General features: G+C 39.4%; 1 protein-coding gene and 1 pseudogene across 1 annotated transcript; both read right to left on the bottom strand.

The window, feature by feature from the left end:
• Window positions 1-2934: 2934 nt before the first annotated feature.
• On the bottom strand, window positions 2935-17183 carry LOC143304216 (RRP12-like protein; annotated as a pseudogene).
• Window positions 17184-24614: 7431 nt separating this feature from the next.
• On the bottom strand, window positions 24615-25253 carry LOC143304215 (uncharacterized). Its single transcript, XM_076626597.1, has one exon. It carries the CDS (start codon window positions 25251-25253, stop codon window positions 24615-24617), a length of 639 nt encoding a protein of 212 aa, XP_076482712.1.
• Between the last annotated feature and the right edge of the window lie 1414 nt (window positions 25254-26667).

The raw sequence follows: 26667 nt of genomic DNA, 5'->3' as shown, positions 1-26667 counted from the left end.
CAAACTTTGTAAGAATCGAGCCGGAACCACTATATGCAAACAAACACTACCAATCCATGACAAAAACTCAAGAACCGATTGTCGCAGCGAAATAATAAACTTCAAACCACACATTGAACATTGTCAAACAACTGTACTTAAGATTGAAGACATTAGCTTTATACCGCTCAAAACTAGCAACTGTTACATTGCGATACCAGCAAATCCGATAGAAATAGACACAATTTGTCAAACGAAACATACCTTACAAAAACTTGACAAGCCTTCCATCATAAGAGCCAACACTTCTTGCGATATATTCTACAAAGACGAACACACGCGTAAGGGCGAAACAACAAACGAAGTCAAATACGAAATCGAAACAAAAACCCTAGCGGTCAAAACAAACGATAGTTTCACTCATCTGTTAGATAAACTCGAGCGAGCACCGAAGATAATAGATAATTTACAAGGCTATAAAACAACGATCGATAAAATAGGCGACGAGATAGAAACTCTTAATTTCGAACATAGAATAAAAAATATACAGTATTGGGGACTAACCACGCTCCAGATATTAGGGTACATAGCATTAGGCATACTAGGTATATATGGATTAAACAAAATAGGGATATTCAAATGCATCAGGAAATGTATACCGAACAAATTATGTATCAATCTATTTTGCTGCCGAAATGAAACCGTAATCAACAGCCACGATGCGACAGTCCCACCAGTATCACTCACCCTGGCCTCAACACCCAACATCTATATTCCAACCAACACATACCACTTAGATGAAGAGGAGGAATCAGCTGTAATTTTCAAGCCACGTCAAGTTCGATTCCACAAAAGTCATCTGAAGAAAACTTCTGAAGAGACCAAGTTCAATCTAAGAAGGGGGAATGTCACAGGTGAAATTCGGGCAAGCCATATGATAAACCAAAATTCCGAGCGCCTTATCACGTGTGACCGTCCGGTCAGCATCCGTTCTCAGCCGCCTGGTTGGCATTCGTTCACTCCAGTCGTTCTCCGAAATACATGATAAGTACAAGCAAAGCCTTCTCCCACTGCAACGAATAAAAGAATATAAATGCTCCCTTCAAAATCATCCAGTCAGTCTAAAAAATTCTTAACTAACCCAAGTATCGAAAGTGTATCATCGCGAACCGAAAATAATATTGTACAAATTGAGTAAAAATAAAAAGAACTCGATCTCCTGCTCGGAAGTTGACAAGTGTCTTATTTTTATCTTAATTTTACGCGACACGAGCGTGGATTCAGCGCAGCACACACTGGAGTACTGCCTGGCGTGGGCGCGGCAGCGCCACGACTTCTTCGCTGAATTCGGATGGGATCTCTCGCTGCCGACGATCCTCCAGGCATTAGTTAGCGAGGTTGGTAAGCGAGAGAAGGAGATGGACCGTGACCTCCTTCTGTGAGCAAGTTATGCTTCGAAAAGAGGTTGCGGAGAGGGTGAGAGTGCGGACTCTCACCCTGAGAGGATTGACCGGCGAGGGCGCGGCAGATGCCATGGACGCGCTTCGGTGAGGCGCGCTAGTTCCACCGCACCCCCCTATGGGGTGCAAACTTAGGCGCTGGCAACTCAGCGCCCCGGGGCCGCAAAGCAGCCCGGCGACTCCGGCGACGAGGCGCGGTGTGAGAATGGCCACACACCACTCCATTAAGCCGTGGTATTCGGCGGGGGGGGGGGGGTGTATCGCTCACACCGGTTCCCGGGCCCTTTTCGATCGCAGCCGGGACGGTCATCGTGGAGGTTTTAGTCGGTTGGCGTCCGGCACTACCAAGCCGCTTTTTCCCAGAAGCGACTTGGTGTCCGTGCGGACTTCCTCCACGTTAATAAAAAAAGCCCCCCAAAGTGCTTGTGTGGCACAGCATTCTTCACTCCCACCGGTACCAAGGATGAACTCCTCCTCCAAGTCGGTGGGGCCTTTTTTTGCGCGAGGAGAGGAAAATGAATTTAAGCATACCCAGTGACTCGCGACACCAGGTTATGTGGGACTCCAGATGACATCGTCATACCCACTAAAAACCCCTCCTCTTTCCTCTGATTTGTTAGACACAGACAACCCCAGCAGAGCCGATCAGCATTCATCAGGGTTGTCCTCAACCGTGTCGCGGCGTATTATCGTCGCGTACTGGTGGTGCCCCTCCTATTCGCTGACTCCATTGCCTTCTCCATATCCCTTCTATATCTCATTATGCCCTTACAGAACTCTCTGAACTTCCTCCAGTATTTATCCCTGGTAACTACAGTGTCCACCAAGTTGTCCACGCTTACCCAAGAAGTTTTCGAACTCGATTCTTCTATTGATCCATTTAGGGCACGCGAATAAGACATGCTCGGCGTCGTCATTCGGGTCTCCACAGTCCCAACACTGCGTGTCGACCTCCTTACCGATCCTCTTACGGTAGCTGTTGAAGATGCCGTGTCGCGTGATCGATGTCTCATCTATTCCTGGCGAATATGATCGCATTACTTATTAATCTCCTGGTCACATTATCCTCATTATACATGCTCCATTCCGCCTGCCACTCCGTTGAGGCCTTCTTCTTTACTTCTTCCAAATCTTCTTTCTTTTCCGCATGCCTCTCAATCACCTCCTCTCCAACAGCTGAGGTCTTATAGATCTTCTTTCTCTCATATATCCCCATCAACATTCGCACTTTAATGTAGATCGGTAAGTTCCCGGTCAATACAGAAAGCGCGGTGTGGGATACAGTGCGGCAGGCCGTGGATGTGATGCACAGGGCAGTTCGTTGAGCCCTTTTTATGATCTTCTTGTCTTTCTCATACTTCATCGCATCAGCCCACACAGGCGCACCGTACATTATTATGGATTCCCACACGCTGTAATATAGCCTTCTTGCCAAACCAGGCGGGCCCTTAATATTCGGTAGGATTCCTCGTAATGCTCCTATTTGATGCCCGCTTTATGGCACAATGTGCTTGCCAAATTTCCTATTCGTGTCAATCATGACGCCAAGATATTTCGTGGCCTCTACCGTGTTGATAGCCATGCCGTCCACATTCAGGCCGATAACTTTGGGCGCCCTCATGCCCGTAATGAGGATTATTTCCGTCTTCTCCTTAGCCAGCGTCAAACCCACTCTTGCACACCCATCGCACACTGTTCTCATGATCTCCCTTACTATTCCGCTAACGCCTCCGTTTCTCTTCACGGCATATGCGATTGCCATGTCATCTGCAAACGCGACCGCCTTAAACATTACCCTGTTATCTAGCCTTTCCAACAACCGATCGTAGACTATGTTCCATAGGAAAGGCCCCAGCACAAATCCTTGCGGAACTCCAGCCGCAACCAGGTACTCCACCGTACCAAACTGGTTGCTGACGATTATCCTCCTGTCCGTCAGGTAATTTTTTACCAGTCTAATGATCTTGCAAGGCAGCTACCTCCTGGTCAGTTCGTCAACAATGCTGTTCCAACTAAGGGTGTTGAATGCATTCTTGATGTCCAACGCAATCATCAAGCATACCATCCTTTTCTTCTTGCAGGTGTCCGCGAATTTAATCACCTGTGTGATCGCGTCCACCGTACTCCTTCTTCTCCTGAACCCATATTGTCCCCTATGAAATGGGTCCACTCCCATACATCTTTCGATAATCAACTTGAGACACTTCTCCCACACTTTGCATAGTTCGATAAAATAATGAAAAGATATCTGAATAGAACTCTGGTCAACCCGACTTTATTCCTTCGTAATAGGGGCTTACACCTAGCCGACCATACGTTCTCTACGCCACATGGCGACGCAGCGAAGCACATCTCATGCGCGTGCGCGTGCTTTCTAGCGCTTCAACGGGCAAGATGGCATCAAATGCCTCCCACGTGCATATATTAATTAAGTATTACGCATCGCGCGACCGTAAAGTGTCGCGGCCCTACGAGTGCAAACATCTAACAAACAAATGTGCCGCGTCGTGCGTGATCGTATACGGCGTCAATTACCAATTACCAATTGATAATTTCCCGATTACCAATTGATAATCGTTGACAACTTTTACTAACTTGCATCGGCCATATCGACGCGTGACAGTGCGTCTATTCTCATGCCATTTTAATCCTCCATCGTTCATTGTATGCAACGAAGAAACATACGAAGAAGTACTTACGCTATCCGCCTAACCACTCGCAACTCGGCCGCGCGTGGCATGTCCCTCTCCTCCGTCAATGTCTACAAACGGCGCACCATCTCACATCCCCCGGTATCTCATCTCTAATTACTGGTATTATGCCCCCACACGTTAACTCCTAATAATTTCTTACAATTTCTTATGAGCAGTAAGCAGTAAGTACCCGGCTTCCTCGCCAACTGATATACCCACTTGATTCATTCTCATTTTATTATCATAGGTATCAATCCTGTGTCGCGTAAAATTAAGATAAAAATAAGACACTTGTCAATTTCCGAACAGGAGATCGAGTTCTTTTTATTTTTACTCAATTTGTACAATATTATTTTCGGTTCGCGATGATACACTTTCGATACTTGGGTTAGTTAAGAATTTTTTAGACTGACTGGATGGTTTTGAAGGGAGCATTTATATTCTTTTATTCGTTGCAGTGGGAGAAGGCTTTGCTTGTACTTATCATGTATTTCGGAGAACGACTGGAGTGACCGAATACCAACCAGGCGGCTGAGAACGGATGCTGACCGGACGGTCACACGTGATAAGGCGCTCGGAATTTTGGTTTATCATATGGCTTGCCCGAATTTCACCTGTGACATTCCCCCTTCTTAGATTGAACTTGGTCTCTTCAGAAGTTTTCTTCAGATGACTTTTGTGGAATCGAACTTGACGTGGCTTGAAAATTACAGCTGATTCCTCCTCTTCATCTAAGTGGTATGTGTTGGTTGGAATATAGATGTTGGGTGTTGAGGCCAGGGTGAGTGATACTGGTGGGACTGTCGCATCGTGGCTGTTGATTACGGTTTCATTTCGGCAGCAAAATAGATTGATACATAATTTGTTCGGTATACATTTCCTGATGCATTTGAATATCCCTATTTTGTTTAATCCATATATACCTAGTATGCCTAATGCTATGTACCCTAATATCTGGAGCGTGGTTAGTCCCCAATACTGTATATTTTTTATTCTATGTTCGAAATTAAGAGTTTCTATCTCGTCGCCTATTTTATCGATCGTTGTTTTATAGCCTTGTAAATTATCTATTATCTTCGGTGCTCGCTCGAGTTTATCTAACAGATGAGTGAAACTATCGTTTGTTTTGATCGCTAGGGTTTTTGTTTCGATTTCGTATTTGACTTCGTTTGTTGTTTCGCCCTTACGCGTGTGTTCGTCTTTGTAGAATATATCGCAAGAAGTGTTGGCTCTTATGATGGAAGGCTTGTCAAGTTTTTGTAAGGTATGTTTCGTTTGACAAATTGTGTCTATTTCTATCGGATTTGCTGGTATCGCAATGTAACAGTTGCTAGTTTTGAGCGGTATAAAGCTAATGTCTTCAATCTTAAGTACAGTTGTTTGACAATGTTCAATGTGTGGTTTGAAGTTTATTATTTCGCTGCGACAATCGGTTCTTGAGTTTTTGTCATGGATTGGTAGTGTTTGTTTGCATATAGTGGTTCCGGCTCGATTCTTACAAAGTTTGTTGAAATGCTCGATATCAGCGTTTATAAATGAAAGACCTGAGATTAAATATATCTGATGTTCGACTACTGGAGCCAAAAATACTCCATTTCTTTTACTCGGGATAGGATATATCTGTAATATGTTCCATTCTGTGTTAGAGACTAAAGGTACTATGATTTTGAAAAATATTTTGTAATCTATTGTGAAGATTTTAAGATCACTGATGTCGAGTATGAATTGAAAGTGTTCGGTTTTGGCAGAAATCGCGGGGTTGTACATCTGGCTACCTATTGCCTTGGCGTAATTTTCTATGAATTCATCGGGGTCGAGTATTTGTGGACTAATTATTCCTTGTTTGCCTAATATCATGACGTTAAGTATTTCATCTAATTGGAAGTGTAAAGTTTGCATCGCGGTGTCGACTTTCATGATCATCTTAAGCATAAATCTATCGATATTTGTCTGTTGTTGTAGTTTTAATATATAACTATATGATTTCTCTAAGTAGTTTAGGTTTTCTGAGTTTATAATTTTTCTAATAAGTGCTGTTTGATTAGCTATTATGGTCTTGATTTTATTATTATCATTATTATTATCATTTATTATTATCATATTGTTTATGATCGTAAGATCGTCATCGTCGAGAGTTCCGAACAGACTTTTCGATACGGAACCTATGATGTTGAGTAAACCTCGTGTGCTTCAGGTATGTGTTAACGCTTTCAAGTGTTTTGCGAGTTGTTTTAGGTTATTGATACGATTTTGTAATCCGCCTAATTCTTCAACGTATTGTTTGCTGATTACACGTGAGTCTATTGTTAATTTATATGATTCTATTGTGCTTATCTGTTCGTATATGTCGCTAGTGTCTAATCCTACTATTGGCAGTATCTCTGTATAAATATCCTTTTCCTATGTTTTCTACGAATACAGAGTTTCCTTCTAATGGCGTAATATTTATTTGCGCGGATACTATTCCGGCAAAGAGGATCGTCGACCTGGAAAGTAAGGTTTTAAACGATTACCGTGTATCTTTTTGTCTTGAATCAGACAGTATGGAGTACATACTTTATCAATCGTGTATGGTCCTAACCATTCCGCATCAAGTTTATGCCTTTTATGATCGTTATGTATTAAAACGGAGACTCCTTCTTTGAAAACTGATTGAGGTTTTATAATTTTACGTTTTTTATCGCGCTGATATCGCTGTTTACTTTTAATCAATGTTTCGCGAGCGTTTCGGAGTCTAGAGTCCCATTCCTTTTTGCGGAACGTGACTTCGTCTGCGTATGTGCGTTGGGGATTCTTGGATATTGTGGAGGGAAGATTGGCTTGGTGTCCGAATGTGAGTCCGAATGGCGTGTAACCAGTGGAGTCGTGTATCATTGTATTATATGCAAGGCATACAAAGTTAAGTTGATCGTCCCATTCTTCATCCGAATTTCGCTGTATCGATTTTAACATGTCTGTTACTACTGCGTGTGTCCGTTCTAAAGATCCGTTACTTTGTGGGTGCAAGGATGTCGTTTTGATATGTTTGATTTTAAACGCGTCTTCGTACTGTTGCATTAAACTAGATATAAAATTCTGTCCGCGGTCAGTTAATATCTTTTTTGGAGCGGAAAGATGTAAATGTAACGATTGAGGAGTGCGTTCCAAATTGTTTCCGTTTGCTGAGTTTTTAGTGGTACGAGTATTAAGTATTTTGTCAGTTCGTCATGTATGGATAGATTGTACTGATTGCCTTTCTTCGTCTTTTTCAGTGGGCCTAATAAGTCCATATCAATTTTATCGTTTGGTTCGAGGAGTGTGTCGGTGATACAAGGTTCTTCGCGCGGTCTGATACGTGTAGTTTTAGATGTTTGGTAGGTGTCGCATGATTCTATATGTTGTTGTATGCGTTTCATCAAATCTGGTACTCTGTGCCGTTCACGAATGCGGTCGTATGTCTTTTGTATACCGGGGTATCCTACTAAATGGTGATTTTCTTTTAATAATTCGTCTATTTCTTCGGCGCTATATGTTTGGATTGGTTCCCATGCAAAATTTAATTCTTTTACTGTGCCGTTCAGGAATAATAAAATTCGTTTGATCGCGTTCTTTTCGGTTTCTGTGAAACTGTCGTCGCCTATACCTATCTTCTAGTTTGTATGAATAATTTCGCTTAATTTAGTTAACCATTCGACTCTGTCGTAATTTCCAAGCTCTGTTTTGGATAATTGATAGAAAGATTTACGGTTCGGAGTCATTTTGAGAATTTTGGGTAACGCGTCGGTAGATTTTTCCCAATCGTGAAACTTTTTGTCAAGTTCTATGTTCAAGTTTTCGCGTCGACTGGTCAGAATATGTATTCTAGATAGTGTGTCGGCTGCAGTGTTATTTTTTCCTTTCGTATATTCTATGTCGTATTCGTATTCTTCTAGTTTCAATCGCCATCTCATCAAGCGTGATGAGGGGTCTTTGCAATTCTGTAGCCATTTTAGTGCTTGGTGATCGGTTCGGATGAGGAATTTCCGCCCTAACAGATATTGTCGGAGGCGTTTCATGGCCCATACTATTGCTAAAAGTTCTTTTTCTGTGGTGGAATAATTTCGTTCCGGTGGGTTTAGAGTTCGCGAGATATAACAACATGGATGTCCGTCCTGTGATAAGATTGCACCTATACCTTCGTTATTGGCGTCAGTCATTAATGTGAATGGTTTCGCAAAGTCTGGGAATTTTAGTACGGGTGATGAACAGAGTTTGTCTTTTAATGTCTGGAATGCTTTCTGGGTTTTATCTGTCCAATGAAATGGTGTCTCCTTTTTTGTAAGTTCGGTCAATGGTTTCGCGATTTTAGAAAAGCTTCTGATGAACTTGCGGTAATAACCTGCTAGTCCTAAGAACGATTTGATGTCTGTGGGATTACGTGGCTGTTTGAAATTGCTAACGGCTTCTAATTTTTGGGGATTTGGCTTTACACATTCGGCGGTTACTATATGTCCGAGATATTCTAATTCTGGTTTGAGAAATTCGCATTTGTCCGGCTGTATTTTGAGTCTGAGTTCGCGTAGGCGTTGCAATACTATCGCGAGGTTGCTATTGTGCTCTTCAATCGACTGTCCGAATATTATAATGTCGTCTAAATATACGAAGCAATGTTTATTTATGAGTCCTCTTAGCGCGGTATCCATCATGCGTTGAGATGTTGCAGGTGCATTCTTTAAACCGAATGGCATTCTATTGTAATGGTAGTGTCCTTGTGGTGTGGAGCATGCTGTGTATTTCTTAGAGTCTGTGTCCATTGGGATTTGATGGAATCCGGAGGATAAATCGAGGGCTGAGAAAAATTTTGCGTTGCCTAGTTGGGATAGTATGTCGTCTATGTCAGGTAATGGATATGCGTCCTGGTCAGTTAGTTCGTTTATTTTTCTGAAGTCTATTACAATTCGCCATTTCTGTTTCCCTGAGGCGTCAGCCTTTTTTGGTACTACCCAGACTGGTGAATTGTAAGGAGAATCAGATGGTTCTATGATGTTCTTTTGTAGCATTTCGTCCATTTATCGTTTGATTTCTTCTTTATGGCATTCAGGCGGTCGGTAAGATTTTGTGTTAATGATTTTATTTTCTTTTAACGTTATTGTGTGTTTAGCAAGGTTAGTGTATGGTAATAAGTCGGTCTCTAGATTGAATACGTCGAGGTAAAACAGCAATATCTTTTCGATTGGTTCACGGTGAGTTTTCTTTGTATGCGAAAGTCTGACTAAATCTTTAAACGTGGAGACTTGATCGTACGTGTTTGAATTTTCGATAAAATTAGTCATTTTGACTGGACACTCACCACCATTGATAAAGCATGTCGTTGTCGGTTTTCCTTCCAGGTAGACTGTTTTTGACACTGCTTGTTTTGGAGGTACGTCGTTTTCCTGTTGCAATAAAAGTATATTATTGTCACGTTATAATTGTTGATTTGAGAGTTCAAATTTGGATTTAGATAGGGCTGGTAAACCGAGTATGCTGTCTTCTATAATTGGAAAGTTGTCTTCTACCACAAAGAATTCTAGAGGTTTGCCAAATAGTTTTATCAAAGCGTGTTCGTTAGTTTTAAATTTAGAGTGTCCCATCGAGAATTTTCGTTCTTTTGTATTCTTGGTCGTAATAGGCATCTTCGCTTGAGTATATTAATTCCTGCTCCGCTGTCAATGAGGAATTTATATCGCTGTCCGTCGGATCGTAAAAGTACTGTGGGTAGTCTTCCTGTTGTGGCGTTAATTCGTAAGTCTGGTATATTGGTTTCTCTATTTTTTCCTTGCTTGTCTCGAGATTGTGGACTGCTGGTGGTCTCGGAAATTGGCTGGGTATTCGAAAATTTCTACATTAACTGGAGACATGTCCGATCTGATTGCATTTGAAGCATTTTAATTGTGTACTTTGGGCAAGTGGTATTTGTTCAGTTTGTCGGAAGCTTCTTGGCATTGGACTGGGTGTTGGAGTTGGTTTTCTAATGATTGAATAGGGATTATTGGTTGTTAGTCGTCGCTGCTCGTGGAGTCGTAATCGTTCCATTGGTTTTGGTCGTCGATTTCGATCTTCCCTGAAGATGCGCTCGATGTCGGTGGCTTTCTTTACGACTTCAAGGATATTGTATGGTGGATTGGCGAGTAGTAATTGTCCTATTTCGCTTTTCAGGCCTCGAATAAAATCGATTACGGAGTCTCTTAAAATCCTGTCGTTCATAGCTCGTCTAGTAATTTCGTCACAGTATTCGTTCGTTATACTGTATTGTAGCTTATTGAGTGCTCTGCGGAACCTGATGATATAACTTTGCACACTTTCGTCGTGACGCTGTCTCGTTTCGCGTAGCTGGTCTTGTTGTTCTCTAACAGTATCTTGGGTGGCTACGTTTCGTCGTAGGGCATCGTACAGGTGTCCGTATTCGTTTATTGGTATATTGCGGATAGCCATTGCGGCTTTACCCGCGATTTTCCCGATTTTGATCATTTTTAGTAGTAGCGTGGGTTCGCTACACATGGCTCGCAATTCACGTACTTCCGATATCGTCTTCGCCGTTTAATTGCGGAATACATGCTTATAATAAATAAGAATACAAAGCACTTAAACTATCTCATTCACTTATAGTAAATAAGAATACAAAACACTTAGCAGTAATCAATCTGTTTCGACCATTCGCGGGGAGACGCGATCGCGAGGAAGCACGTCAACGGGAGTCGTAAATTCCCATTACGATTGGATAATCGACGCCACGAAATGATCGATCCCCTGATTTCGTTTGCGATAATAGGGGTGGTTAAATTGATTTTACACTGAATTAACGAATACAATTAATGTTTATTCCAACAACTTTTTGACTAGAAATGTACAATTAATTCGATTGATAGCTAGAGTAACGAGGTGTTGTACGCGACGCACGCTTAGATGTTGAAGGTTCAAAAAAACGTATAAAGACTAACTTTCTGTAACGATGATGCAGCGGAGGACACTTGCGATGGGTGCGTCTAATGATGCGAGAAAAGATGATTTGTTAAGACCAAGTTCTTGTTGGGAGAGTGAGGGAAGGACTTCTCTGGTAATAGGTTAATTTTCTGGATTGGTGGTGGAAGAGTGGAGGAAGGGTGTTAACCGTCCCGAGAGAAAGTTGCTAGTGTAAAATATCGTATATGAGAAAGACGAACTTTTCCTATCTTTCCGTAGTAAACAATAACCTTTAGACAGTGACTTAGTGCAGATGTTTGGTTCGGTCTGAAGGACCTTAGAAGTTCCTCTAAGATTTATGATCGGCTCTTAAGACTATTGAAGGTACGCAGTGAAGGCGTGCGGACATCTGGTTGCCATCCTGTCCGCGGTGTGTGGCCTGTTCTAGAAAGAATGTCGCACGACGTAACACAATCGTTGTAAAAAACCCATCACGTATTAAATAGCTACCAGCTAACCTTATAAGGCACCATTTCATATTAACTTAATAAAAGTAAGGTAGCAACCTATCCCCATAATACTCGTTTTTACCTCTTTCAGGTATCGCCACCTCCTTCGCAGTATACACTCTGCTTCACAGAAACAGTTGAGTTCCACTCAATTACTTATGATATAAAAATACAAACCACTTAACGTAGCCATCTTTATAAGTACAAGTCACTTAATCTAGAGAAGTAAATTATTATTAATATACATAGCTACACAGTCTAGGCTAGAGGAATCCATCTCAATGTCAATTTAATATAATTATTAAAAATTTACTATAGGTTATATATTACTATTATACCTTGATACTTCAATGTGGATCCACTCCTTACGCTAACGTTATCATAACTATCGCTATATTTACGTTTTTTATCCATTGCTTGCGACATGGCTACAGACTGAACATCATCTTCTGATCATGTAACATAAAAATTCATTGGCTTCGTTCACTTGTTTCTTTGAATTACTTTACATTTTTCTACAATTCCTAACCCCAATCTAACCCCAATTCGTCTTCTGAATAATCGTCTTCTGAATCACTGTGCAACAAAAGCGCAGATTTCTTCTTTCTCTTGGGTTCTGGTTCATTATCTTTCTCATTATCTACTGTGATAGTAAGACGGCCATCAGACGTAATCTTAAATTCACGATCTTTCCGTTTTATAGCTGCTATTTTTGAATTAATAGCGATTATAGGTTGCGTTGCTAAAAAAGTATTTTGTAAATCTAATTCCAACTTCGACTAATCGAATTTTGAAAAATATCTAGACTTACTTGATATATTTCGAGCAGCCGCAGGATCAACGAGATCAACGATCTCTTCATTCTCATGAATCCAGGCTTCCTTTCGCGATGTTCTTTTCTTCCTTTTCTTTGACTCTTCATTGCCCATATCTTCGTCGAACTCATCATCGCTATCCGCCAATATTTCTTCTATACTGAATTTTGATAAAGATTGTAGAGTTGTTTCGGTTTAAGAAAAATTCCGTTTAAAGGAAAATACAAAGTTACCTTTTAGGTTTTCTCTTTGCATTGAATTCAGCATCCTCGTCATTTTCTTGTTTTTTCAATTTCCTCAATTCTTTTTTCTTTTTCTTCGCTTCTTCTGCCTTATTCATATTTTTTAATCTCTTACGTAACATCGCATTGGAAGCTGGAATCATGCCAAAAATTGTTTCCATTCCGTATTCTCTTATTAACTGTACCAGAATATCGTATTTTTTGTCTGAAATGCGTATGGCAGTCATTATTCATTGCACATAAAGCGCCTATCTGCAAATTCACTTATTCGTTTTTTTATTGAGATATACGGGATTTTGTTACTACCTGTTATTATTATTAATTAAACGCCTTTGTTACTAACCAACAATTTTAAATTCGAGGCAGCAATATGAGATGGCACCACAGTAATATATATTTTGATATATGACAATGCAGCTTCTGCAATTTCTCTTGTCAGACTTGCAATTTATTTTTATACGAAATATTTATTTTGACTTTAGTTTGAAATAAACTGTACCGTTGTAATGATAAGTGATAGAAGAAAGTGCCAGCAAGGATGCGGTACAATACTTTTGTATATTTTCTATCGCACCACTCAAACCAACCATGAGCATATTAACATAATCTTTAAGATGTGTAGGATTTCCTAAAAATTTCTCGGCAATAATGTTTAAAAGTTGATATGCAGAAGTTCAACATTTCGCATTTAACTCTTTTAAACTCATTATTGCTTCGGGCACAATGGCTTCGAAGAACTTAGTTTTCTCAAGTTGTGGATGAATTTTTATGAGATGAATTAAGCATCTTAATCGTACCTAATTAAAAAATGAGTAAGGCTTATTTGTTAAAATTTTCATAAGAAATTGATATTATAGAACAACGTTTGTAAAATTAGCACATACTCCTCTGCTTGGCTTTGCGACTTCAGTAGCAGAGGATTATTATTATTAATAATTTTTGTATCTCGCGTCTGTATTGAACTACAAACTCTTTACACGTTTCCTTCTCACTGCCACATATCTCTTCTAAAAACCCGAAAGAACATACAAATAAAAAATAATTTTTGTTTTTGCAGAAAAGATAGTTAAAATATTTAATTCCAAATATATTAAAAAGTTACCTATACGCTTTCTTCTGTTCCTTGGTTTTAGAAATTTCTTTAAGAAGTGGTACACACATATCGTAAAACGTCCTTAATCTATTAATGTCAGTATGATTAATAAATAATCTTATTATATCGTGAATACTTTCTTTGAAAAAATCGTCAATATCAGGTTCTTTCAACTTAAATAACGCACGATCGAATAATTCGTGTACCAATTCTTTATCCGTAATTGTAAGATACACCTGTAATTGTACAAAATATTAGTTAATCTCTTTAAAGAAAATTACTCCTTCTATTCACAAATTACTCTTATTGTATCAAACGTGGCGAAGCGTTGTCCTTCTTCGTCAGTTCCAAGTGGCTTAGTAGTGTATAGATTTAAAAACAATGGTAAATAATTCTTTGCAAATCTAGCTAGTTCGTGTATATCTTCTTTTTTGTCGTCTTCGACTGCTTTCGTTATTAATCTTTGTAAGGCAGACGTTATCGACGTCCTTAAATTCTTTCTTTCATTTAAATTTGTTCCTAACAGTTTAAATATATTCTAAACAAGATAAAAGTTATCTCATGGATACTTGATACTATATCTTTTATATTTATCTCTGTTATATACCTTGAAATTATCTTTCATATCAGTAGCGTTGTTGCATATACTTGGTAAAATAGCCCAGACTTGGTAAACGAGAAATTCGTAAGTTTTCCTGCGTACAGGTGTTCGGTTGCTTTTTTTCTAAAATTGAGTATAATTATCATTCAAAATATCAATATAAGATAATTTATACTCTTATAATAAAGATAGATTACAATACTTACTCGCACAATGCAACGATAGGTAGCAATGCTTCCGTGAAGAAAGTATGTGACCCACTTAGCACACAATCTTTCAATAATGGTAGTAGCCAAGTTATTTTTAAATTAATCGCATTGTCTGATACCTATAGAATAGAGATTTATATTACTGTAATTATAAAATAAAGTTTTTTTTCTAAGCATAATCCGGTTCATATAGAATTACTTGCCTTCAATGGAATCAAATTTAATACTGTCTCCGGTCCTAGCACTCTTATCGCAGCCCCAATAGCGTACTCAGCGTCATTTTTCCACGCAAAATTGTAAGAATCACGTTACTCAGCAAGACTTTTTAATATCTCTATTAATTGCGGACTTCTCGCTTTACCAGTTGCCTGTAATAAAAGGAAACGTTGAAATGTACAACATTGACAAATGGGTAAGAAGCAGAAAATCGATATTACCTGAAACAGTAGGGCTATTAAATGAAGAATATGATACCAAGCTTCCAAATATTGATAACCTAATGCTTGATGGATCATAAAAGTTATCTGATTGATAGTGTCCTTATATCTAAAAGTATGATATAAATGATGAAATATAAATTATAGATACGAAAAATAATAATTAAATCTAATCTTACGTTTTCATTGATTCTTCGGTTTCACATATTTTACCGACACAATTCCGTAATAAAATTTTTATCGTGTGCGAAGAACCAGATATAACTTCCGATTTGTTATTTTATGAAATAAAATTATAGTTGTTATTTCGTGCAAGCGTTGCCAGGGTCACCTTGCTACTGTTGCATTGAAAAATCTGACCCAAATCTAAACCCAATACATTGATGATACTCGCTCTTAATTGAGTTATAACAGATACTTTTCGCAGCCTCGTATATGCAGTTGCGCTCGGGCTGCTTCGAGTTTTCTCATAGTTATAAAGTTATAAACATTTACTCGCATTTTTCTTCTTTTTTCTAAAGATAAAAATGAATCAATTCAATGCGTATCTTCGATTTAAATCAAAATTCATGGTATCATTATTTACCTTTTGTTTAATGCTGCTCTTGACAAAGGTACATAAGCATATGGATTTGGTTTTCCTTTCCTTTTAACATCACCTCCAGCCTTTGATGCTTTATATTCCGCTCCTGGTATACATTCTGTTCTTGATTTTTTCAATGGTCGATGTATTCCAGACCCTCCTGCTACGGATACCAAAATTGTTATTAAACAACAGACCAAAATTTACTATAGGTTATATATTACTATTATACCTCGATACTTTAATGTGGATCCACTCCTTACGCTGACGTTATTATAACTATCGTTATATTTACGTTTTTTATCCATTGCTTGCGACATGGCTACAGACTGAACATCATCTTCTGATCATGTAACATAAAAATTCATTGGCTTCGTTCACTTGTTTCTTTGAATTACTTTACATTTTTCTTGTCACGTCCCGCGCTGCGCACGCGCCGTAACATAGGCTAAAACTATCAATAGCGCGAGTGAGCGTTCCAATTTGAAATTTAAATAAATTTTAACAATTTGTATAAACCAAATTCGAACCTCACAACCCCCACGGAATAACCCGTCACATGACAACCCCCCCACGGTAGACCTAAATATAAATAAGCGTAGCGGCATAGAAGAAGCGGTAATAATTCCTTAGTTTTAGAGTAGTTAATTCCTCAGTTTTGTGTGATTAGTTCCTCAGTTCTTGATGATTAATTCCTTGGTTCTTGGCGATTAGTTCTCATTTCCTGGCAAGTAATTTCTTGTTCATAGCGATTAATTTTTAATTCCTCTAGCTCTTAATTTCTCAATTCCTTTGTTTTTTTTAATTCTTCAGTTCCTTAGTTTTCAGCTCTTAATTCCTTTAGCTCTTAGATCTTGCTCTCAGCTTTTAGATTCTCTAGTCCTTTAGTTCTTTAGCTTTTAGTTCTTTGTTTTATTAGTTTCCAATTCTTGTTAGTCTTGTTAATCGACGTGTTTGTATTTGTCAATTTGTAAACTATTGAAAATCTATCGAAATTAAAATCTTGTAATTAATAAGAGCGAAACGTATTGCGAACGATTGTAACTCCGAGCATTCGAAATTTCAACGACTATTCTGTCAATATCCAATTAGAATACGAATAAACATTTTTTGTGAAGAATATTTGTCTAATAATATAGCAGGATTAAGCGAACATTTATTTTCACCAACTTTAATCCTCTCCCGTGCTAGCACTCCTGCGCATAGCAGGTTAGCCGAAACGTGGAGTTTAATTTCAAATCGCATTATATAACAGACAATACTACAATTTAGTCTAAATTCAAAAATTAACGGCAACTCAACCAAAACGAGCCAGGCAAAACGTAACATTCTACAATTCCTAACCCCAAATCTAACCCCAATTCTTACCACAATCGTCTTCTGAATCACTGCACAAAAGTGCAGATTTCTTCTTTCTCTTGCGTTCTGGTTCATCTTTTTCTACTGTGACAATAAGACGGCCATCAGACGTAGTCTTAAATTCACGATCTTTCCGCTTTATAGTTGCTATTTTTGAATTAATAGCGACTATAGGTTGCGTTGCTTAAAAATTATTTTGTACATCTAATTCCAACTTCGACTAATCGAATTGAGAAAAATAACTAGACTTACTTGATATATTTCGAGCAGCCGCAGGATCAACGAGATCAACGATCTCTTCATGCTCATGAATCCAGGCTTGCAGTCATTTTGGCAGTGTTATGGCACTGCCGTGTGAGGAGGGACTGAGCGTTTCGTCCCGTGACTACCGGTGGACTCGTCAGTAAGGCTATGCCCTGTAGTCTCTGCCTTAGACGTAGAGGGAGTCTAGCTAGGTGCGGTATTTGTATCATGCCTCCTATATTCGACCGCTAGCGAGATAGACAGACTCGTTGTCGTCGTAGCGGCCCTCTGGTGCCGACGGTTGGTACCCGGATCGTCCTAGAGGTGTTACGACCGTGTTGATGCCTCGACCTGTCGGCGTCCTGTTGGTACCGATCCGCCACAAATCCCTTGAACAGCATTATGTCTTTTTAAATTTTCCTTAAGGCGCTTCGTCTCCGCCGCAATATACTGATCTGTTCAGCGTGGGCCATGTGTTAGTTTAATAGATTGAGCGAGTTTATCTTGAAGAACTGGACGTTGGTCCGGGAATCGGTTGCCTTTCGTTATTGTGCGGCGTGGGGTCGCGCATATGCTTAGCGAGGGAGGAGTTCCTTTCCGATGGCTACTCGTGTGATTAGGTGATTAAGTCGATAAAATGTTGATTTCACGTGACACTGTATGGTCACTGGTAAGTGCACTTTTCAGTGGCACGTGATCCAGCTCGAAGGACCAGCGAGGACCAGCGAGGAGACGCGATCGCGAGGAAGCGCGTCAACGAGAGTCGTAAATTCTCATTACGATTATAAGAATCGACACCACGAACAGATCGATCCTCTTATTTCTTGTGGGATAATAGGGGTAATTGACGATATGGTATAATATAGCGATTGACAGGGTCATAAAATTCATATTTCCAATAACTTAATACACTAAATAGTTACACCTTTACGTATGATATTGTTACGACCGTTCGCGGAGAGACGCGGTCGCGAGGAAAATGCGTCAGCGAGAGGCGTAAATTCTCGCTACGATTCGGTTAATCGACGCCGCGAATTAGTCGTTCCCCTGTTTCGGTTAAGGTAACAGAGGTGATTGAATGAATATGACACAGTATAGTAAGTTATATTTCAGCGTTTATTCTAACAACTTATAACGAAGGCAATTACGCTGGTGCGTATGTACGAGATGAATGAGTGACTGATTTAGGAGTGTGTATACCCGGTTAAAGGATGTTGACCGTTCGAAGGATGTACAATCAGTGATGTTCGGAAACGATGCGGTGGCAAAGGAAAGCTAAGGATGGGTGTGTCTAGCGCACGGGACCATCGGATTTGTTGGTGATGATTTTAGTTAAGAGAATGAGGGAAATAGGCTTCGTTGTTAATTGGTTAAACGAAGGGTCTTAACCGCTCTCGAGAGAAAGTGGTTCGTGGGAGGAAAGTTGTATCATACGAGAGAAAAACCGACTTTCCCTTGTCTAGCCGTAGTAGACAATGGTCTTTAGAAATTCTTCGGGAACAGACATGTGTTTGGTTTGAAAGACCCCTACTAGGAAATTCCTGAGATTTATGGAAGATACTTGAGACTATTGAGGGTACGCAGTGAGTATCCGAAGACATCTGGTTGCCATATTGCCCGCGGTGTGTGGCCTGGGCTAGGTAGAGCGTTACGCGACGTAACATCCTCCCCCCGTTGAGAGGGCACCGATGAAGTGATATGGTGTGATGTTGTCAGGTGGATCTCTTGTCAGACTTCGGAGCTGTTGATTGGTTCGGAGTCGTCTGGAGTCGTTCTGCTCGGTAGTGGTACCATCCTCTTGATGCTCCAATCGAGGGTACTCGTCGCCGTTCGAACGATAGCCGTGCGTATGATGCCGTTTGCGCCGGATTGGGCCTTGATGATTCTGCCCAATGGCCATTGCATCGGGGGGACGTTGTCTTCTCTGAGAAGGACGATGGTGCCTTCTCGTATGTCGTGACTGCCCTTGCTCCATTTGTTTCGGATGTGTAGCCCGTTTAGATACTCTCGATTCCACCGGCGCCAGAAATGTTGTTTGAGTTTCTGAATATGCTACCAGCAGGAGAGACGATTGGATGGCGTGTCCCTGAAATCTCGTTCTCGGAAACTTGTTAGTGAATCTCCGATGAGGAAATGACTGGGAGTGAGAACTAGGAGATCGTTTGGGTCTGAAGATATCGGAGTCAGCGGGCGGGAGTTGAAGATAGACTCGATTTCAATGATGAGAGTATTAAGGTTTTCGAAGCTCGTTACCTACGACACGTCTGAGATGTCGTTTGAAAGACTTCACTGCAGCCTCCCACAACCCGTCGAAGTGAGGTGAGTTGGGAGGGATGAAGCGCCATTCGATCCGTCGGTCGGCTGAAAAGGACTGGACCTGTGCCTTGTGATCGTCAGATTGTAGGAGATTTCGGAGCTCTCGTAATTCATTGTTGGCGCCAACGAAGTTGGTACCGTTGTCGGAGTAAATTGTCACACAGAATCCTCGGCGAGCGATGAATCTTCTCAGAGCAGCAATGAAGGCCTCGCTAGTGAGATCGCTGACCAACTCGATGTGGACTGCTTTAACTGCAAGACATACAAAGATTGCTACGTATACCTTGATTTTGCGTCGGTTGCGATCCTTTCGTTCCTTGATGTAAAACGGTCCGCAGTAGTCGATTCCGACGTTGGTAAATGGCCGAGATTCTGTTATCCGTGCAGCTGGAAGGTCGCCCATTATGTAATCCACTGGAGGAGGTGGGGTGATGTGTTGATCCAATGTAGAACGATTGTGGAGTCAGTCCAATAAACGGTTCGAGCAATGTTGCTTCGTAAGGCTTGGAGGACTGTAGTGGCCAGTGACGCGAGAAGGAGTGCTCCACTCAGTTCCAACCTTGGAATGGTTAGTGATTTGAGTGGAGCTACCTTCGACTTCGCAGTGAGGAGACGTGTACAGACATGACCATCCGGGGTGATGGTGCGAAGGTAAACGCATGCTCCATATGTCCTTTCGCTGGCATCACAGAACCCGTGTAACTCAATTTCCGCTACGGGTTTGATTATCGTTTTACGTGGAAACTTCACGTTATTCAATAATGGCAGCTGTGCGTAATATTTGCTCCATTCCGTGTGCACGCTCTCCATCCGCCTCGTCCTATGACTCTACCGACTATCTACCGAGTATTGATCAGTTACTAACAAGTTATCCGCGAGCGATTATACACTGTCTTAGCGAATCTGTTAGTACGAGCGTCTTTGCGAGCATTATCTGTTCTTATGTATTTAGTCATTTTAAAATATACTGACGGCTTCTACAACGGGCAATCTCGTCTAATAAATTTCACGACCAACCATCCTCTACACACAAGTCCTCTAAATACATAACGACTTTTCAGTTCAATTTGGATCATTGCGTTTAACGCGATCTACTCTCCCGGGTGCGCCATTTTTCTCTAAAAGTTAAATTCCATCCGATGTAATTTGATTAGTCGAACAATTATCAATTTCCATCATTGTATCTTCACGTAAAATAATTTTCTGTTAGCGTCCGCGGTTGTAAAAATAACGATCAGGTATTAGGATATTTATATAATGGAGTTGTGAGGTACAAAAACGACGTTATTCTAAGCAAACGCTACTTATACGCAATGTGGACGTGTTTGACAACTATGAAAACTGTGTGATTCTATTGGGCACAAAACCTTATGAAACTACTATTTGAAAAAACCTGATTGAAAAACTCGATATTATAAATTTTACTAATATAATAATAATAATAAGTAATAACTAAATAAGTAATAATAACGTTGTATTGTTGTATATATATGTGATTAATGTTACAATAATCGTATGTACGTAATATGTCATATTATATGGATTATGGATCTTTACAATAACTTAACACAATTATTTGTTTACTATATTTACAATTTGATTACTAGAAACTATATAATATGTTTTAAAGTCGGTAATAAAGTTGTATAAATATATGTTTAATGAGTATTTTATAGAAAGTTCTATATATTATTAACGAAGCTGACTAAGTTCCATATATAAATTATTTTGTCAATTTTATTATTCGTTATCACATCAAAGCATGTGTTTTTGTAGATCATATTATAATAATGTTTCCATACAGGAATAAAAGCTTCACTAAAACATTCTTATAGAAACGCGCATATTTCTCTTAATTATGCTTATATTCCTTTAAAGTAAAATTAAGTTAAAATTAAAAAGTAAATTAAAAAGTTTATTGTTATTATGAATTAATATTTGTATAATTTACATTATTGTTATTTATAATATAAGTCTACAAGCCACTATAAAAGTCTATTAGTTAATGTTTCTATAGCTTTGTAGAACTTGTAATACGTTGTAATGTAACAGGTTAAAAAGAATTGGTGCAATTTGTACATTATTGTGGTATCATGAATGAGGGGCCTGGGGGGTGTCGTAAATCGCAGACATGTGCATGTGGTCAGAGGGACAGAAAGCGATTTATCCGAAGAGATTGCTGAAAGGATCAGGTAGAATATTCGCGAGTTTCGAGTGCCATGTTAGGACTTGGCATGAGCTGAAGGGAGGGCTGATTAAAGAATTCTCTAAAAAGATTAATAGTCGGCAAGTACATCAAAGACTTAGAGATACGAAAAAGAGAAGCGACGAAACATGATTGGCTTATATGTACCGCATGCTTGAAATAGCCAGCCATGTTGATATGGAGGAGGAGGCGAAAGTGGAGTATATTGTAGAAGGAATAGTAGATGAAGAAAACAATAAGTCTACACTATACGGTACTACATCCATTACAGAATTGAGGAAGACGAGATGTTACAATTGCGGCGGCGAAGAATATGAGTGTGCAGAGTGCCCGAATAGGTCGAGAGGATCTAAGTGCTTTAAGTGTAGAGAGTACGGACACATCGTATCGAAGTGCGACAACCTGAACGAGTCCCATAAAGTTGTTTCTAGTATGTGGCAATCGTTGCAGACGAAGCGTGGTAAAGACGTTAAGATCGGAAATTTTGAATTGAGCGCGCTAATAGATACCGGTAGCGAACTAACTTTAATGAGAGCGGATCAGTATGTGAAAATTGGGGCGTCCAGATTAAGTCACAAAATTGTTGAATTTCGCGGTATCGGGTCCGGAAGAAATTGTACACTCGAAGAATTTTCGACAGATATTCTGATAGATGATGAGTCGTGCGTTGTAACGATACATGTAGTTTCAGATATTTTGATGCAACACTCGTTGATAATTGGCACATACTTCCTGAATACTACCGAATTAAACATGTCGGAGAAGGGTCAGGAATAAGGTTGTGGGCGTTCGATGAATATTCATTGGAATCGGCCATCGTCTTGTTATAACGAAGGTACGGTCTATTAATACGAGTATGGATGCTACCGACTCGACAATCAACTGCGGCGGTTGGACACTCGCGATACTAGTGATGTTGGTCGTAGGTTCAATAACGAATCCGCGGTCAACGGGATGATAGGTGTACGTGCTCACAAAATATAAGTCGGACTCTTTGCGAAACCGTGGAATATCCACCGAGCGTACAGACTCTAAGTAACTCGCTAATACGACCTCACGAGAGAATGACTTTCCGTCGCGATGATGCTGCAGAGGAAAACTATGATGGTGTGTGTCTGAGGACACGAGATCATCGGATTCGTCGAGGATATCCTTCGTTCAGAAGGTGAGGGAATTTGGCGTTGCTGCTAATTGGTCAATCTCCATATCGGTGATTAGAAAAGGATGCTAGCCGCCCTCGCGGGAAAGTTGCTAGTGGGAGACACCGTTCGTTGAAAAATAGGTCTCTCCTATCTTCCCGTAGCTGGGACAAAGACTGTTTGTTTGAAGGACTTTAGTCAACTAAATTCTAAGATTTATGACGGGCCCTCAGGCTAGCTGATCACGTACTGTGGAGACGCATCGACATCTGGCAATCATCTTGCTCGAAGAATAGGGTCTGCGTGTGGCGAGCCACGGGACAGAAACCGTTGGAATGTTTACTGTCGCGTGCCGCCACAAATATTTCTTTTAAGGAAAGCTATAGAATTACTCCATACCTTTGTTAGACAAAGCGTTCATCCCGTGACTGCGGCTACGTTCGGCGACTGGCTGTCCCCTCGAGCCCAAGCTCATTATCACAAATCTCAAACAAATACAAATCGGATCGAAAGACGACAATTGTTTAATTATGCCTATGGTAGAATCTAGATTACGGTGTTAGGGGATTATCCCGAAGTTCCAAAGGGGAGGCTTCGATGTCCTTTCATCTCCGACAAAGCCATCCTGACAATCACACGTCCTCGTGTGTAACTAAAATATTGCGTTTTTCCAACATTAGACTCGACGTAACTCATATTATTTACCGTTCAACTAAATGTTCCAAATAAGTCAAGGGTCCATTCCAACAATGAAATTTCGTTCGGAGGTTTGATAACAGAAAAATGAAAGAGAACGAGAATTTGTAGCGTTATAATTTGTATTCAAAGTGTTAGTTGCGTCCTGTGGTTTATCAGTCGGATCGTAATGGCATGATGGACTATTTGCGATTTTGTACCAGTTGAATCTTGATTTTGTAGATTGCACGACCGCACAGAGTTTTATTACATTGTCACTGGTAGTGCGTGCGAATATATGGCCGATTTAGATTCGTAACATTGCAGCTGGCAGTACGTGCGAATGCACGACCGCTTCAGCTCCGTGGCACTGTCGCTGGCAGTGCATGTGAGTACACGACCGCTTCAGCTTCGTGGCATTGGGTTAATGACCCTCAGGGGTCGGGGTACCCATATCGTTTTGGGCACTGTTCTCGCCGCTACTACCAACGTCCAAATCCGCAGGAATGTGACTATTTGGCACTTTCATCAACCTGTCGTGACTGTACTTGTAAGAGCGTTTGCCGTCTAACGTTTTTAGAATATCTGTCTCCCTCAAAATTCTCTGCTATTACAAAATCAAAATTTTGCGTAATATAAAATCACCGGCGTTAAATCTAACTATTTTAGCTTTAGTTTTGTCAACTCCATCTTTATCGTACTTGTTGAAAATTGTGGATCTTTGAGGCCGAAATAATGTTATAGGAACACTAAATTTATACTGAGGATTAATATTAAAATAATGAAATATTTATTTCATGGATGATTCCTTATATATTCATCGATACACACTTGCACGCGTCTCAGCATTTTCTTCTATACCTGACTGTAAACCGACTCTTCGACGACTCTTAACCGACTGAAGAGTTTACATTCATTTGTTTTCGAGACGCTTCGGACACACATACTTCCACACACTGATATTCACATAGAAGTATCTCTACTACGCATTTAACCTAGTCCAGCACAGAAAATTATACATACCTCAACACACCTCCTTAATTTTTTGTGCTGCATATTCATTTCCTTTTATAAGTCAATCAAACTATTCTTAAAAATAATCTAAAATTTTCAAATTTGTTCCTCCCTAGAGCCTTCGTTAAAATATCAGCTACATTATTTTCTGAATCTATTTTTTATAGTGTCAATCTTTTTATTGTCGTATCTTTCGTTCCCAAAATGGAAGTGAACTTCAATGTACTTAGAATTTTTTGTTAAGTTTCCAAATTTTGATATCGCAATCACTCCAGAATTATCTTCGTAAATTTTTATTGGTGTCTCGATCGTTATTTTAAAATCTTTCAACAATTTTCTTACAAATTTAATTTCGCTCACAGCTTCCGATAAAGCTACATACTCGGCGGCTATTGATGATTTTGTCACGCTACTTTGCTTTCTCGATTTCCAGTAAATTGCGTTTCCGAAAAATCTTATGATAAATCCCGTAGTGGATTTTCTATCTACTTTATCTCCAGCCCAATCAGCATCAACAAAACAATCAATAACTCCAGCATTCAAATTTTTTTTATAAGTTAATTTTAATTTCCTAGTTAAATATAAGCACTTCAAAATTCTCAATGCATATCTATAGTGTGTCTCGTTGTAACTGTTTTGAAATCGACTTAAATAGTTTACACTATAGCTAACGTCTAATCTTGTTCCAGAACTAATATATAATAAAGCTTCTACGAGATTTCTATATCTTATATCGTCTGAAGCTGATTGTGCGGTTTCTAAACTTAAGATTTGTTCCATTGGTATAAAATATAGTTTACTATTTTCTATATTATATTGCCTTGCTAATGACTATATAACTACTCTGATCCAATTTCATCTCACACTTCTTATTATCGTACTCAATGTTTATTCCTAAGTAAGTCTTTACTTCACCTAAGTCCTTCATCGCAAATTAGTTTGACAATTTGTTTTTAATCTCATCGATTTTTCTTTTGTTTTTTCCACATACTAATAAGTCGTCTACGAATAGAATTAAATATATAAAATCATCGCTCTCATACTTCATATACAGACAATAATCACTCTTACTTCTTTGAAATCCTAATCTTTTTATATACTTGTCGAAACATTCATACCAAGCTCTTGAACTTTCACGCAATCCATATAACGCTTTTGATAATTTACATACTCTCCCGCTTTTATCGTCGTAACCTATAGGTTGTTTTACAGATACTTCCGTTTTTATAGTTCCGTTTAGGAATGCTGTTTCTACATCCATTTCCATGAAATGCTGTCATCTCCACTTAAAGCTTCTTCATAGGTTTGAGGACTGCCTACGCTAACTACATTCACATAAATGAAATATGAGCTCGCTTGGCCATATCTTTAAGGTTTCTTTCTTTCCCGTTCTGACCGTCCCAAATTATTTTCTGTTCTCAAGTTTACTTTCTGATTCGTTACTTAAATTTCTCTCCTCTTTTATTGTGGCCTGCTCGACCTTTTCGTTTAAATCCTTTTCTGTTTCATTGTTTGGTCCATCTTCTCCTTGAAATCCTACTAAATTATCATCTTCACCTATAAATTCTACGTGTCTTGCAATTATAATTTTATTATTAACTAGGATCCTATATCCATTGTTTTCATAACCTACAAGTATCCCAGTATCTGCTTTTTTGTCCCATTTCGAATTTCTTTTAATTTCAGGCATTCTTACGAAAACTCTACTTCCGTACAATCTTAAATTATTTATATTCGATTTCCTTTTAAAAAATATTTCAAATGGTGTTTTATTTTCATACGTGTTCGTAATGGTTCTATTTTTTAATTGCGCCACAGCTCTAATTATTTCCGGCCAATATTTAATATTCAGCTTTGAATCATATAATAAGCATCTAGCGGAATTCATAATTGTTCTATTGTAGCGCTCAGCTGTTCCATTTAATTCGTGAACATAAGGTGGGCATGGTTCTACGACAATTCCCTTTGCCCTAGTTAGATTGTACATGTTTTTGTTCATATATTCTTTTCTATTATCGCATCTTAATCTCTTTATCTTCTTTCCAGTAAGATTTTCAACTTTGTTTATGTAATCAAGAAAACAATTGTAAACTTCATCTTTTGATCTCAAAGTATAAATCAATGCGCACTTACTGTAGTCATCTATAAATGTTAAGAAATATTTGGATCCATCAAACCCGGTATTTTTATGAGG

Source organism: Bombus vancouverensis, unplaced genomic scaffold (assembly GCF_051014615.1).
Source record: "Bombus vancouverensis nearcticus unplaced genomic scaffold, iyBomVanc1_principal scaffold0027, whole genome shotgun sequence".
In the NCBI taxonomy this organism is placed as follows: Eukaryota; Metazoa; Arthropoda; class Insecta; order Hymenoptera; family Apidae; genus Bombus; species Bombus vancouverensis.
Note: the sequence above shows the minus strand (reverse complement) of the source record. Positions and strands in the feature narration are given on the sequence as shown.

Bases quoted from the DNA above. Each gene is read 5' to 3' on its own strand.
- LOC143304215 (XM_076626597.1), bottom strand. From the start codon at position 25,253: ATGGAACAAATCTTAAGTTTAGAAACCGCACAATCAGCTTCAGACGAT.